This window comes from Lacerta agilis, chromosome 15 (genome assembly GCF_009819535.1).
Source record: "Lacerta agilis isolate rLacAgi1 chromosome 15, rLacAgi1.pri, whole genome shotgun sequence".
NCBI lineage: Eukaryota > Metazoa > Chordata > Lepidosauria > Squamata > Lacertidae > Lacerta > Lacerta agilis.
In genome coordinates, this window is record NC_046326.1 from 39,843,314 (window position 1) to 39,858,211 (window position 14,898).

Below are 14,898 nucleotides of genomic sequence, written 5' to 3' on the forward strand. Positions count from 1 at the left end.
CTTCATTTTTAAAAAATGCTACTTAATTAAGGCCACACTAAGGTTTTCACTTTTGTGCAGTGTCATATACAAAAGATATTCAACAGACATGCACACAACAATTACTGTATTAATTCATCCTGACTAAGACACCCCCATTTGCTTATGCTACATAGACACATGCCCAAACCTTTAACTCCATAATAAGGTTTTAATACACTAAAAAAGACCAACACAGATACTAAGCAGTCGCTCTATTAGTTGCAGCTATTATTTTGTCCAGGATGCAAAAGAGGCTGTGATTCGTATGGTAATTCTAAGTTAACTTTTTATGGGGGGGGGGTCATTTTATTTTTAGTGATCATGTTCTGGCTCAATAGCTCAGTCCGTAGAGCATAGAATCCTAGAGTTGGAAGAGACCCCAAGGGCCATCCAGTCCAACCCCCTGCCAAGCAGGAAACACCATCAAAGCATTCCTGACAGATGGCTGTCAAGCCTCCGCTTAAAAACCTCCAAAGGAGACTCCACCACACTCCTTGGCAGAAAATTCCACTGTCGGACAGCTCTCACTGTCAGGAAGTTCTTCCTAATGTTTAGGTGGAATCTTCTTTCTTGTAGTTTGAATCCATTGCTCTGTGTCTGCTTCTCTGGAGCAGCAGAAAACAACATTTCTCCCTCCTCTAGATGACATCCTTTTGTATATTTGAACATGGCTATCATATCACCCCTTAACCTTCTCTTCTCCAGGCTAAACATACCCAGCTCCCTAAGCCGTTCCTCATAAGGCATCGTTTCCAGGCCTTTGACCATTTTGGTTGCCCTCCTCTGGACACGTTCCAGCTTGTCAGTATCCTTCTTGAACTGTGGTGCCCAGAACTGGACACTGTATTCCAGGTGAGGTCTGACCAGAGCGGAATACAGTGGTACTATTACTTCCCTTGATCTAGATGCTATACTCCTATTGATGCAGCCCAGAATTGCATTGGCTTTTTTAGCTGCTGCATCACACTGTTGACTCATGTCAAGTTTATGGTCTACCAAGACTCCTAGATCCTTTTCACATGTACTGCTCTCAGGCCAGGTGTCACCCATCCTGTATTTGTGCCTTTCATTTTTTTTTGCCCAAGTGTAGTACTTTACATTTCTCCCTGTTAAAATTCATCTTGTTTGCTTTGGCCCAGTTCTCTAATCTGTTAAGGTCATTTTGAAGTGTGATCCTGTCCTCTGGGGTATTAGCCACCCCTCCCAATTTGGTGTCATCTGCAAACTTGATCAGGATGCCCTCAAGCCCATCATCCAAGTCATTGATAAAGATGTTGAATAAGACTGGGCCCAAGACAGAACCCTGTGGCACCCCACTAGTCACTTCTCTCAAGGATGAAGAGGAGCCGTTAATGAGTACCCTTTGGGTTCGGTCAGTCAGCCAGTTACAAATCCACTGAATGGTAGCATTGTCTAGCCCACAATTTACCAGCTTCTTTACAAGAATATCATGGGGCACCTTGTCAAAGGCCTTGCTGAAATCAAGATAGGCTACATCCACAGCGTTCCCTTCATCTACCAGGCTTGTAATTCTGTCAAAAAATGAGATCAGATTGGTCTGACATGACTTATTTTTCAGAAATCCATGCTGACTTTTAGTGATCACAGCGTTCAGGGTCGTGGGTTCGAGCCCCACGTTGGGCAGAAGATTCCTGCATGGCAGGGGGTTGGACTAGATGACCCACATGGTTCCATCCAATTCTACAATTCTATGATGCTCTATGTGAGCAGAAGTTTCTGAGAACAGCTGTACAATGCCATTGCTCTTTATTCCTGCCAGCCCTTCCTCAAAAGCTACCTTTTCCATTAACACTTCAACACAACCCTCTGCTTCCTATACTCTACTGCAGGTGGAGCTTAAAGTGCCCTTTGGGTATCCTTGGATTACAACTCCCATCAGCCCTCGACAGCATTGGCCAATGGTCAGGGACGATGGGAGTTGTAGTGCAGCAACATCTGGAGGGCACTGTTGGATACCACTGCTCCCCTGTAACAAAGCATTGTCCTATGTGACAGAGACAACCATAAATTGTTTCCTTTCCTCTGCTTCACTTGTGGACAGATTCTAGTTTGTAACCTCCTTGGGACAGAGACCTTTCCTCCTGAACTGTGTTCCAAACCACCATGCAAGCTGACACCAGCTTATCAATAACTTAATCAATCTGATCTGGTTTTCCCCAAAGAGGCCGAGGACATCTGCAGCACTTCCAACAGATTTCTGTTCAAAATGGCACACTGATGTTCCATAACTTTCAGTTACTTGATGATTATTCTTTAGGAAAGCTGAAATACCGGTACCTTCATTCCCAATTTTAATTGTGCTGAGAGAGCCCTCTAGTGGGCTAGCCAAAGCAATTGCAATACTGTAGTGTGGTTCCCTGAAATGCAAGGGCTTCCACAACCAAGCCTCAGCTGTGAATGACAGGCATTATTCCATAGGATTACAAAGCCCTTCATAAACTGCCCTTCCATGTTCAGCCAAAACTCAAATACTGAATGCACAGCAGGGGTGGGAAACCTTAAGCCTGGGGGCTAATTGCGGCCCTCTGCAGGCCACGTCTTTCTTTGAGTGCCTTTGCCTAGCTGGAATGCATCCTTGAACTGTGATAATGTTTCTTGCTTGCCTGGTTGGTGAAATGTATGTGTAGAAACCTCTGACATTTTCAAGGCTATAATGTAGCATACATTACAAAGGCAGAAGTCACATGGCCACTTATGCCTCTGGCTCACCACTGACATGCCCCCCCCCCCAATAGTTTCTGCATAAGGCAGAGATTTTCAACCTTTTTTGAGTCCACAGATCCCTGGACCAACTACATTTTTCTGTTGCAACCCTGTGAGGCCCAGGAGCCCAGTTATGTCACCCCTTGCCTGCAGACCTGGCAGCCTCTCACCCTTTTTTCGAACACCCTCCCTTGTGGAGTGATCCCTCATCCTTCTCTCCTTGGGAGTCCTCTGGGCAGCTGCTGGCTGGCTCCTCACACTGCCCCACAGGGGCATGGGAAGAGGATGCCCCCAGCCTTAGTGGTCCAACAGAGACTGGCCAAAGGTGACCTTGAGGCCAGCACCTTACCTTAAGAAGCAGCAGTGGCAGCAGCAGGTGCTGCCGGACCTGCATGGCAGAAATGCTCCCCTTCAGCACTGGGCACTCAGCTCCTAGGCAGGTCTTGCACACAGCAAGCACAAGAATGGCCAGTGCCTGCCTGCCCAGCCTCTCACTTTTCCATTCCCAACAGCAAGGGCTGATGGACTGGCTGGCTGGGCTCCCTCACCCGCTTGCTTGCTTACTCCAAGGCTGCCTCAGCTCCTGGCAACCAGCACCCCCTGACCAGCCCCAGAGGCACCATTTGCCTGGGCAGCTTGTAGACAGGGCTGCTGCAACAAACAGGTGTGCAAGCTTTTGGGAGGCAGAGGCACGAGAGGACATCAGAGGAGGGAGGGAAGGAAAGAGGGTCAGAGGCTCGCAGCACCCCTGACCATTCTTCAAGGCACCCCAGGGTGCCATGGCACACTGGTTGAAAACCACTGCTGCAAGGGAATGTGCCTGTGGGCTGAAATGAGTTCCCCACCCCTGCTGTACAGACATTTAGGAGGACAGAATAACTGTACATGTCACATACCCATTCCCTTCTCCCATTCTCTACTGTGGTGTTGATAGGCTCCAGGATGCCGAGATCTGTGAACATTTTGACAAGGACCCCTCCCATCCCTCCCCACCAGCGCAACCATTCGCATTACAGCTAAATGCAAGCTGAAGGAGATTACTTCCATATTGGACTACTGCAATGCTCTCTTTGTGGGGCTGCCTTTAAAAAGTGTTTGGAAACTTCAGTTGGTCCAAAGGGAGGTGACCAGAATTACTAGGGGCGCCTGATGACTGGAGCGGAGCATATAATTCTAGACTTGTGCTAGATCCAATGATTACCCACAAGGATTCTTATATAAAGCTGCTCACATTTTAAGATCTATTTTGGAGGCCCCACTCACTGTACCATTATCATCGTGAGTGATCAAAGTGACTAAACACAAGAGACAGGGCCTTTTCAGTAGTGGTGTTGATGCTTTGAAATGCCCTCCCTGTGGTGACTTGCCTGGCCCCAACATTTTCCAGAAAGAGACAGAAATTATGCAAATAGGCATTTACCATCTCTGCTGCTGTTTTTAACTGCCGCCTTTTATGGTTGGTTGCTTCTAATCCTTTTTAAAGTGGTCTGTTCTTTATCGCATCTTTGTGTCCCACTTTTTTGTAAGCGGCTCTGAGAATTTACAGTGGTGCCTCGCAAGACGAAATTAATTCGTTCTGCGAGTCGTTTCGTATTGCGAAAAATTCGTCTTGCGAAGCACGACCATAGGAATGCATAGGAATGCATAGGAATTTAATTCCCATAGGAATGCATTGAAATTTTCGTCTTGCGAGGCAAGCCCATAGGGAAATTCGTCTTGCGAGTCACCCTTTCGTTAGTGAATGCCTTTCGTCTAGCGAGTTTTTCGTCTAGCGAGGCATTCGTCTAGCGAGGTACCACTGTATTGGTAAAAAGAGTGGGATATAAACATTAAATAGTAATAATAATAAATAGCATTCAGGACGTCCTTTAATGCAGCACTTTTAAGCTGATTTTTCATATCATCTCTCTTTGTATCCCCCTCCTCCTAAGAGTAAACTCAGTGCTCCTAAGCCAAGGGTAGCCAATGTGGTGTCCACCTGATTTTGCCGGAACTTGACCTCCCAGCCAGCCCCAGCCAGCAGGGTGAGGACATACTTCAATATGTTGTTGCAACCACTTGAATCTATATACAGTGGTACCTCAACTTACGAGCGACTCGACTTCCGACGTTTTCGACGTCCGAATCAGTTCCAGAAGCGAAAAAATGGCCGCCGCTTCCGAAATTTTCGAGTTACGAAGAGAAAGCGGCGGCACGATACCTCGACTTACGAGGTTTTCAATGCAGTTTTTTCGACTTGCGATCCCCCCCCCCCCGTTCCGATATGGCGCCTTCGACTTATGAAGATTTCGACTTACGAGGACGCCTTCGGAACGGATTATATACCACTGTACATAAAAATGTAAACTGTCCATGTCCGTTGGTTTCCACTTTCCACCGAAACCGCTTGAGCGACAGCGATGAAATTTGGACACAACGCCACATGCCACTATGGGAGTGTTCCTAGCTACATGGGGTATACAAATGTCACACCTACGCAAGGTAAAAAAAAAACCTTTTTGGACCTCAAAACTCAGCCAGCAGACCTTGCCGGGCATGCTGGGAAAAGAACCACCAGGAGAGGTAACGAAACATCGCCCTCTAGCGATGGCTATACTGGTATTGCAGCTACAAAAGTTTCCCCCTGCAGACTCCTCCTCCTCCTCCTACAGGCACTCTTAAAAAACAAAAAACATTGTCTACCAACAAGTATTACAATATTCTACAAAGTACTACCTTAAACTGTCCCTATCCTTTCTTCAAAATCTCTATCAAAAAGTATTGGAAAGTTATTAAACTTTGAAACATCAACTACCTTAATCCTTTCTTCCTAATTTCACGCACATAGCCACAGCAACGTGTGGCCGGACCAGCTAGTACAATATAAGACAGTAATGACTTAAAGAGCAGGTAAGTGTCTTATGTTTTATTTTTCCTTTCTTCATCTTGATCCACAGACCTTTACAAACTAGAACTTAATTTGGCTCCCGCATTAATATACCCCACCAATCCAGTGTCTCTGATAGGACTTGGCACATACATATGGTTTCAACACCGGGACTTTTTAAGTGCAATGGCATAAGAAAAATCAAAGCAGTGATTGCTGTGTGAATTCCAGCTGTTGGTAATCAAAACCCGTCATTTAGATTGGGGTGGGAGGGTGGGGGGAGGGAGGGAAAGAAAACACTAAATTCCAAAGCCATTTCAACTTGTGTGGTCAAGTAAGCCCTATTGTATCACGGCTTTTAATATTCCTCGAAGCACCTTGTGACTCATCAGCTGCTGGTTTTCCTTTGGAGGGAAGGACGGTCCGCGTTCCGTCACGTAGGCGTAAGGAAACCGAAGTACCCACAGTCCATCAGAAGGAAGTTTTATCTCTTGTTTCTCTGGGTAAAACACAGGGCAAGGAGGTGGCCCCGGCTGAACCTAGGAATGAAAGAGAAACAAGCATAAACAAAATCTCCAGACAGGTAGCTGTAGCAAAATGACAAGTCTCTCATGAGAAAAGCCTACTGGATCAGGCCAGTGGCACATGGCTACCCAGATACCTGTGGGAAACCAGAATTCAAGCACAGGAGCAACTCTCCCCTCCTGTGCCTTCGCACAGCTGGTATTCAGAGGCATACAACTTGCTCCAACTGTAGAGGAAGAACATAGCCATCATGGCTCGTAGGCATTCATTGATAGCCTTATCCTTCATGAATTTGCCCAGTCCTCTTTTAAAACCATCCACTTCTCAGCCTTGTGGCTGTGGTCTCATGGCACCCTGAATACAAATAAAGGTAACACGGCATAAACCAAGGGCGAGGAAACATTTCCACCCCAAGGACCACATTCATTCGTGGGGAACCTTCGGAGGGGCCACATGTGAGTCGCGGGTGGGGTCACGGGCAAAAGTGAGTGATCTATGGATGTGACTCTCGGGCTACACTCTAGCCATGCAAAAGTCGGTGGCTTCTACATAAGCCCACTCTATCCAGGCAAACAAGAGGTATTGCCACTCTCCCAGGACACATTCCGGTCAGGCAAAAACACTGCAAAGGGTGTGGGGCCCTGGAGGTAAAGGTAAAGGGACTCCTGACCACCAGGTCCAGTCATGTCCGGCTCTGGGGTTGCGGCGCTCATCTCGCTCTATAGGCCGAGGGAGCCGGCGTTTGTCCGCAGACAGCTTCCGGGTCATGTGGCCAGCATGACAAAGCTGCTTCTGGTGAAACCAGAGCAGTGCACGGAAACGCTGTTTACCTTCCCGCTGGAGCGGTCCCTATTTATCTAATTGCACTTTGACGTGCTTTCGAACTGCTAGGTGGGCAGGAGCTGAGACCGAGCAACGGGAGCTCACCCCGTGGCAGGGATTCGAACCGCCGACCTTCTGATCAGCAAGTTAAACTCTGTGGTTTAACCCACAGCGCCACCTGGGCCCTGGAGAGAGAACCCCAAAGGCCACAGAGAGAGCGAGAGCTGGAGGACTTAGGTCCACTTCAGGACCTGAAGTTTCCCACACCCAGCCATGATGTGTGATACTGAAATGGCAAGCCCATCAGAGCCTCCAAACAGGCAAAATTCACAAAGCTATTTGACCTGCCCTCTGCTTCAAAAGAATTGCCCTACTCCCTGGGCCAGTCACTCCCTCTTAGCCAAACCAACTTTGTGCAAAGATAAAAACTGCAGGGGAACTATGACCACAAGCCTGGGAAAGGCTATATACATTTAGTATAGGCCTAGCGTTCTGCTGCTCCTCCTATGGATTACCACTACTCATGTTCTGTTTAAGAACATTCACTAAAACACAGGCTGCAATACTGATACATTTCTCTCTAACGTCGGTTGCTGCAGTTATCTTGTGAAGGCTCATTATATTGCGCAGCCTTCCCCTGACCTATAAAACCGGACCCTGCCATGTGTGCTAAGAACAGCCTGCTGGATCAAGCCAATGGCCCATCTAGTCCAGCATCCTGTTCTCACGGATGCCTGTGGAGAAACCCACCAGCAGGACCTGAGCACAATGCGCTCCAGCCTTTCTCTAACCTTCTCACCTGTGGCGTCAGTACTATCTGCAGCGGAGCGTCAGGCACGACAACAAAGAGTCTCATCAGCTGAGCGTAGTGCGGCTTCAGCCCCCGCCCCGGGTTGGACGACAGGATGTACAGGGGCATGTCGGAGTTGAGCGCCTTGAGAGCCGATTCCTTCGGCCCCCCTCCCATGACCTTCATGACCTTCTCGGGGCCCGAACACATGAACCTCCGGCCGCGGGCATCCTCGTACTCGAACCCCACAAAGGCCCGGGCCACGTCATCCCGCCGCCTCCCTCTGCCCATGACGACTGAGCTCCTTTTCCCGGGGACAGCCTTGTTAGGAGCCGGCCAGGAATTTGTGTCTAGCTCCCCCTCCTCTTCCGTCCGCGTCCGGATGACAATGTCCCAAGGCATTAGGTAATTTGTTCCCAGGATGAAACCCTGCTGGTCTAAGCCGGTGTGGAAGTTGTAAGCCTTGGCAGGGCCGAGTTTTACCAGAGACCAGCTGGAAAATTTGGGCAGGAGGCCCTTGGGGCAATTGGAGTGGAGCATCCCTGGCAGGTACTCAACCGTCGAGGCTTGGCGGTCAACCAAGCTGGGCCTCTTCTCTCCTTTGGAGTCAGCTGCCTGCCCGTGAGACTCCGTGTTGTTCCCTCCGCCTTGAGGGTCGGCTGGGTAGGTCCCCAGGCTGTCCGTAGACTGGCCCAGACTGAGTGCTAAGCTCAGGCTGGTGCTCTCCCCCTGAGTCTGCGGCTCCTTCTCCTTCAGCTTTTCGGCTTCGCCCTCTGGAGGGCTGGGCGATGTCTCATTCTTCGCCGGTGCTGGATCTGGAGTGCTTGGCTGAAAGATAGGGAAGTTGATGTGGTCCAGTTTCCCGCAGCATTTCTCTTCCAGCAGCTAGGAGAGCAAAAGAAAAGGGTAGAAATGAGAAGGTTTGCAACCTAGAGCCAGGGTGGGGAACATTTTTCAGCTTGAGGGTCATGTTTCCTTGTAGGTAACCTCCTGCAGGGCTGCATGACAGTGGTGGATGGGGGCAGATGCAAAAGCAGGTAGACCAAAGGATGAGATTCCTATCTTTGTACCACAAGCCATAGTTCATCCACGCATAAGGCAGCGGTATCTGCACACAGACACCCCACCCCTCCATCCTTCCAGGTGAGCAAGGGCCATTGTTCCCCTTCAACCAGGCTTTGGTCGTCTTGGTTTAATTATTTACTGGTGTTTTATCTTGTATTTTATTCTGTGAATTGCCCCAATTATAATAACAATTGTCCCAGCCCAACGATGCATTCAAACCAGGCAAAAGCAACTAATGGGAATGTGGCGTAAGGGACAGGGGTGATCTGGGGAGAGTCCTGAGGGCCAAACAGAGGGGCACAGAGAGCCACACCTGGGGCCGGAGGTTCGCCACCTTTGCAATATAGAGATGCCTCCTGGAACATGCTGTGTAAAGGCCCAAGGCCTGGAAGCTGGATATCCAAAGGCTGCTGGGAGGTTGTGGCCCCCTCCCTCCTGGGGTAGCAAAGGGAAGATCCTCCTGGCCCCCACTCTTTAGTTCAAAAAGGGGTGGGAAATCTACTGCCCCGTGGCCTAAGTACAAAAGCCCTCTGTAAGCAATCGGCTTAGAGCTTTGGGCAAGAGCAATCTGACCCTTTGCTTGCAACTTGCTGGGGGGAGAGGAAGAGGGAAGCAGGAAAAGCACAGGGGCAGGTGGGCAGAAGGAGCAGGGAAAGACAGGAAGCTGCCCACTTGTGGCCCAGATTCCAACTGCGGAAGGCAGCCCCTGAAAGATTACCCCAGAAGGAGTGTGGCCCTAAAGAGGCCCACCCATTGACAAGTCTTCAACTGTTTGTTTACTCATCTATCTAAGAACTGTATCGCAAGGGGAAGGTGGCAAATAATTACCTGATAGAAATCGTAATTTGCTGCTTTGATGTCGAATGGGTCATCCCGGGGTGCTTGTTTCCTCCCACAGTTGCAGGTGCCAGTGGAGCGAGCTCGGCTGTTATGGTACAACACAGGTGGGTTCCTGTCTGGTTCAGGTTTCTCCCCTAAAAAAAGAGAGCCACGGAAGGAAAACTTCCATCAGTTGGTTCCTTTGACTTATTTGCTTCTTTAAAAGCTTTGAACAACACAGAATCCAGAAACTTTGAGAATTATAACCCCCCTTTTTCAGTCTAGTGAAAACAAATAGCAGCCCAACAAAACAATGCATTTTGGAAGTGATGCAAGCCCTTTTTATCCAGGAAAACATCTGTTGCCATGGATTTTATTCAAAAGGGGTCTTGTCATTATACTAAATATTTTGTACTTGCTTTTAATGCAGTTAGGACAGATTAAAGACTCCTAAGTCTAAAGTGTGTGTGTGTGTGTATCCATCCATCCATCCATCCATCCATATATGTGTATATAGAAAGATGTGATATGCTGAAAGTTTCACCTTTCAATTAGGGATCCACCACTCTGGAAGTTGAACATGTAGCAGGAAATGATTGAACAATATTGTGAAGGACAATGAGGGCTAGAAACCTAAAAGATTTGCAAAAGGACTCTGCCTTCCTGCCTAGTGTGATCTGGCAGGGCCCATTTCCAAACTTGTGTGAGCGCATATTAAGTGAGATGCATATGCAAAGAAATCTAAAATTGGGAGCGGAGGAAAAGGAAGACAGTCCAGACCGTGAGCTTCTAAACTCCAAATGACCTGAACTCACCCGATTTCGGGAGCAAGTGAAATTTATGCACGCAATGCTGGTCGGTCAAGCTCCTCTCCTCGCACAGCTGGTGCCCGTTGCTCCAGAACTTGTAGCAGTCTTCATGCAGCTGCAGGGCGTACTTGTGAAAGGCTGGTCCCCGGGCGTGCTGGCTGTAGACCCGCAAGGCCTGGGCCAGCTGGTTCTTGTGGACAGTCATGGTATAGTTGTGGGGCAGGTTGGACTGGTAGGCACTGTGGGCCATGGGGAGGGCCTTCTGGCAGCGGTTCTCTGAGAACTTGGTGTCAATGTCCAGGTAGCCTTCCAAAACCTTGATGCTCCCCATGATTTTGGAGGTCAGCTCCCCGATGGCCGAAGATGGGTCGCTGTCCTTGCCTTCAATGGCCACTTCGTACAGCTTCAGGGCTGTGGCCACCCACTTCTGGTAGGTGGGCAGCTCGAAGTGGGAAGGCTGCGGGTTCCTCCCCACACTGTCGTCAAACCCCTTCTTGCCCAGGACCAGCTCCACGTGCTGGAAGAGGAACTCCTTCAGGGTGCAGTCCACCAGCTGCCCCGAGGAGCTGGAACTGCTGCTGCTGCTCTCCACGTGGAAAGACAGCTGCTGTCTCCCGTGCCGCATCGCCTGGTACCTCCGAGGCCCAGCCAAGGCAGGAGTCAGCGAGGCCTCTGCCTCCCGGGTGGTGCAGTTGCTCCTCAGCTGGTCCAGCAAGACAGCAATGGGGTCGTCGCCCTCTTGCGCCCCGCCGGCCACGATGTAAACAAAAGCCTGGTTGGCCGGGACGGTGAAGAGGCAGTTGATGCTCTGGTTGGTCAAGACCCGGCTCTTGCGGAAGATGCGGTAGATCTGGTCCTCCAAGGCATGCTGGAGTCTCCGCTTGGGAGAGTGCTTCTTGGCGGGGGGCTTCTCCAGGTGGCCACAGAACTCCTGCCCCCTGCCGGGCGCGGGCTCCACCTTCAGGGCTCCGTTGAGCTGGAAGAGGAAGAGGAGGCGGGGCGGGCATGGCCTGCAGTTGAGCTTCCAGTCCTTGCCGACGGGGCAGTCCTTGATAGCGGCCTTCAGAGAGGGCAGCACCTTCTGCCTCAAGCCGTCCAAGGCCCGGAAGACCCGGTCGTAGGTGATGTCGAAGGAGCAGGTGGGGTGGACCATGAGCAGGATGTGGCAGACGGAGAAGAGGTAGAGGAGGCTGAGGCAGTGGAGCTTCTCCTGGTGCTTCCAGAACTCGTGGGCCTCGGCGTGGGGCAGCTGGGAGCCGCCTGGGGCCAGGAGGTGAGCCCCCAAGCTGCCAGGCCCTCGGGCATCCCCCATGGCATCCAGGTCCTTGCAGGCTTGCAGAAGCTGGTGGCTGTCGCAGATGGACGTGAGGACCAGGTAGAGCACCTTGCAATCCTGGCTGTAATAGGCTTCCAGGAGGTTGTAGTCGCCCTGGGAAGAAGAGGAGGCGGAAGAGGAGGCGGAGGAGGAAGCGGAGGAAGAAGCCGAGGGGGAAACGGTTCCTGGGTCTGCACCGCCGCCGCCGCCACCACCTTCCCCTCCTCCACTATCAGCTCCTCCAGCGGAGGATCTGGCCTCGCCGCCACGCTGGAAGAGGGGGAAGACTTGCCTGTCGCACACCGTGTTCACCAAGGCCGCCTTCTCCGAGCTGAGCTGCAAGGCGGTCTTCCCGAAGATCCCCACCACGCAGACCTCCTCTTCCTCCCCCGGGGTAACTACCCCGGGGGCGGCGCTGCTGCTACTGGTGGTGGTGGTGGTGGCAGGAGGAGCGGCGGGCGCGGCTGCGGCTGCAGAAGCAGCGGCTGTAGTGCTGGCGGCAGGGGCGGCGGCAGCAATGCCAGCGCTGCTGCTGCTGCTGCTGCTGCTGCTTCCCCGCTCCGCTCCAGCCAGCAGCAACTCGTGCAAGCCCACGGGGCCTTGCACCGCCGTCGCGCCCACCATCCTCGCCTTTTGCAACGGGACCGCGACCCGCCTCCTTGCAGGGCTGATTTCTCGCCTCCCTCCCCAAGAAGCAGCCGCCGTCCGAAGCCTGGGAAGCACGAAGGAAGCAACTGCGCACGCGCGGGGAGGGAAAAAAAAAAGAACGCGATATGTGTCGAAGCACCAGCCAATAAGCTGCCGCGGCTGGAAAGAAATGGCCTTCTGCGCACATAGAGATGGGGAGAAAGTGAAGAGCGACACTTCCAGCGTCGGAAGGCGAGGTTTCCCAGTTGCTTCCACGCCCCACCCCTTCTTTTTGTTAGGTTGCACACCTAGGCAGGTTTACTAGGTATCTCTGGCCCCGCGGGCTTCCCATTAAACGAAGGAGAACCCGCGGGACTGTATCATTCCACACCACTGAACGTGTTGACAGGGGTTTATGGAATTCTAGAGGTGGAAGGTACCCTAAGGGTCATCTAGTCCAACCCCTTGCGATGCGGGGGTTGATGGGAGCTGCAGCCCAGCTACCTTTTCGGAGGGGAAGCCATAGACGCTCGCGACTGCGAGAGCAGAGTTTGTTATTTATTGAAATATGTGTAGCCTGCGTTTTCGGTTAAAATAAATAGATAACATCAATATTCGTCTTGGTTTTCGCGGGGTGAGGACGGAGATCCAGGATTCCGTCCGCAAGGACCCTCCCAAATCCTGCTGCCAATCCAGCAGGCAGGAGACAAAGAAAGAAAGGTCTGCAAAGTCAAGCCAGAAGGTGGAAACGTTGTGAGAGTCTGTACTAAAGTCTATGTTTGAAACAAGTGGGCGCACATGCTCAGTCATCACTATGAAGCCGCTGCGTCCTGGAACTGCCCTTCCTCTTTCTGCGATCCTCCGAATGGAGCACGTGACCTGCTACGGGCAGGGTGTTGTCGTAAGCGCGCGCCCTTCTAAGTCAACGGGTGCACAGGACTGAGGTTTTAAGCATTGCACACGTGTATAACCTTCTGCAGCTTTTCATATGCAAGCGGCATGTTGGTCTTCCATCTAAATTCCATGAATTCCCTGTTGCAGCGTGGGGATCGTGATTCAGCAAGTGATTTCAGCTCAGACATAGCAGGCAGGAGACAGCTTCTTCATGTAACACTCTTTATTCAGACAAACAAGACTGGGGAACTGAGGAGAGGGAGATACATTTATAGGGACAGTAGAGAGGATACATTTTGGAGGGAACAATCTCCAGCAATCACAAAGCTGCCTTTTGGTGGGAACCAATAAGACTGAGGATCCAGATGCAGCAACTTGAATGAACCAATAGTAACTGTTCCTTCTGGAACAGGAAGGCAGTTACTTTCCCCTAATGTGAATACAGACAATAGTAATCAGATATAACCCTTGAATCAATACACAAAATTCCCCACTTATTTCTCCCCCCCCCCGCACCTGTTGACAGATGTAGATGTGCGCTCGACAATTGTCATTAAAGTCCTTTTTAAGAGCAGGGCTGGGGAACCTGTGGCCTTGCGGAAGTTGCTGGACTCCCAACTCCCATCAGTCCCAGCTAGTGTGGCCAATGGTCAGTGATGATGGCAGTTGTAGTCCAACACCCAGAGCGCTACAGTTCACCTTCTTAGAAGCAAGACAGAAAGGTCCGAAGATGGTAGATAGGGGACAGAGGCTACGTATCTTGCCCAGACTGAGCAAAAAGGTAGAACTCTGCACGATCTGCAGTGCAGCAGCTAGGTTCCAACTCCCAACAATTTATCAATAGCAAGTAAAGTAGTTCTCCAGCACAGCTTGCCTTATGACAAATGCCTATCAAACTCTATGATTCTCTCCTGTAAGTATATGAATATGAATAAGAAGATTCCACCTAAACATTAGAAAGAACTTCCTGACAGTGAGAGCTGTTCGGCAGTGGAATTTGCTATCAAGGAGTGTGGTGGAGTCTCCTTCTTTGGAGGTCTTTAAGCTGAGGCTTGACAGCCATCTGTCAGGAATGCTTTGATGGTGTTTCCTGCTTGGCAGGGGGTTGGACTGGATGGCCCTTGTCGTCTCTTCCAACTCTATGATTCTATTGGTTGCTTTTCACCATGTCTTTTGTGTCGCTATACTAGCCACCTTTAATGTTTTGTGTTTAAATCAGTGAGCTGCCATAACTCAAGTGCAGATCTGCACAGACTCCGGGCATCCCCAAACTCGGCCCTCCAGATGTTTTGGGACTACAACTCCCATCATCCCTAGCTAACAGGGCCAGTTGTCAGGGATGATGGGAATTGTAGTCCCAAAACATCTGGAGGGCCGAGTTTGGGGCTGCCTGGCACAGAGGCATGCATGTTATGCCAATTGATAACAGTAGATAACCAACGCTCACCTGAACCAAGCCACCAATTTACATGTGGCTCTGGTTAGCAGACCCCACAGGTCTAAAAGTTTGCTTACCTCTGATGTAGGCAGCAGCCCATTATCGACTATTTGAGTATAGCACATAGGAAGTTGCCTTCTGCTGACTCTGACCACACATTAGTCCGCCAGCTCGGCATTCTTT

The 14,898-nt window shown here is 50.6% G+C and overlaps 1 protein-coding gene across 1 annotated transcript; it reads right to left on the reverse strand.

The window, feature by feature from the left end:
• Nucleotides 1–5,926: 5,926 nt before the first annotated feature.
• Nucleotides 5,927–12,380, reverse strand: SMG8 (SMG8 nonsense mediated mRNA decay factor). Its single transcript, XM_033172584.1, has 4 exons — nucleotides 10,448–12,380; nucleotides 9,642–9,787; nucleotides 7,758–8,633; nucleotides 5,927–6,150 (listed from the first exon to the last, which is right to left on the reverse strand). Exons 1-4 carry the CDS (start codon nucleotides 12,378–12,380, stop codon nucleotides 5,953–5,955), a joined length of 3,153 nt encoding a protein of 1,050 aa, XP_033028475.1. The 3' UTR covers nucleotides 5,927–5,952.
• Between the last annotated feature and the right edge of the window lie 2,518 nt (nucleotides 12,381–14,898).

Coding starts and splice junctions, on each gene's coding strand:
- SMG8 (XM_033172584.1), bottom strand. CDS start 12,380: ATGGTGGGCGCGACGGCGGTGCAAGGCCCCGTGGGCTTGCACGAGTTG. Junction 9,788..10,447: donor TCACTTGCTCCCGAAATCGG/GTGAGTTCAGGT, acceptor CTCTTTTTTTAG/GGGAGAAACCTGAACCAGAC. Junction 6,151..7,757: donor AGATAGTACTGACGCCACAG/GTGAGAAGGTTA, acceptor TTTCATTCCTAG/GTTCAGCCGGGGCCACCTCC.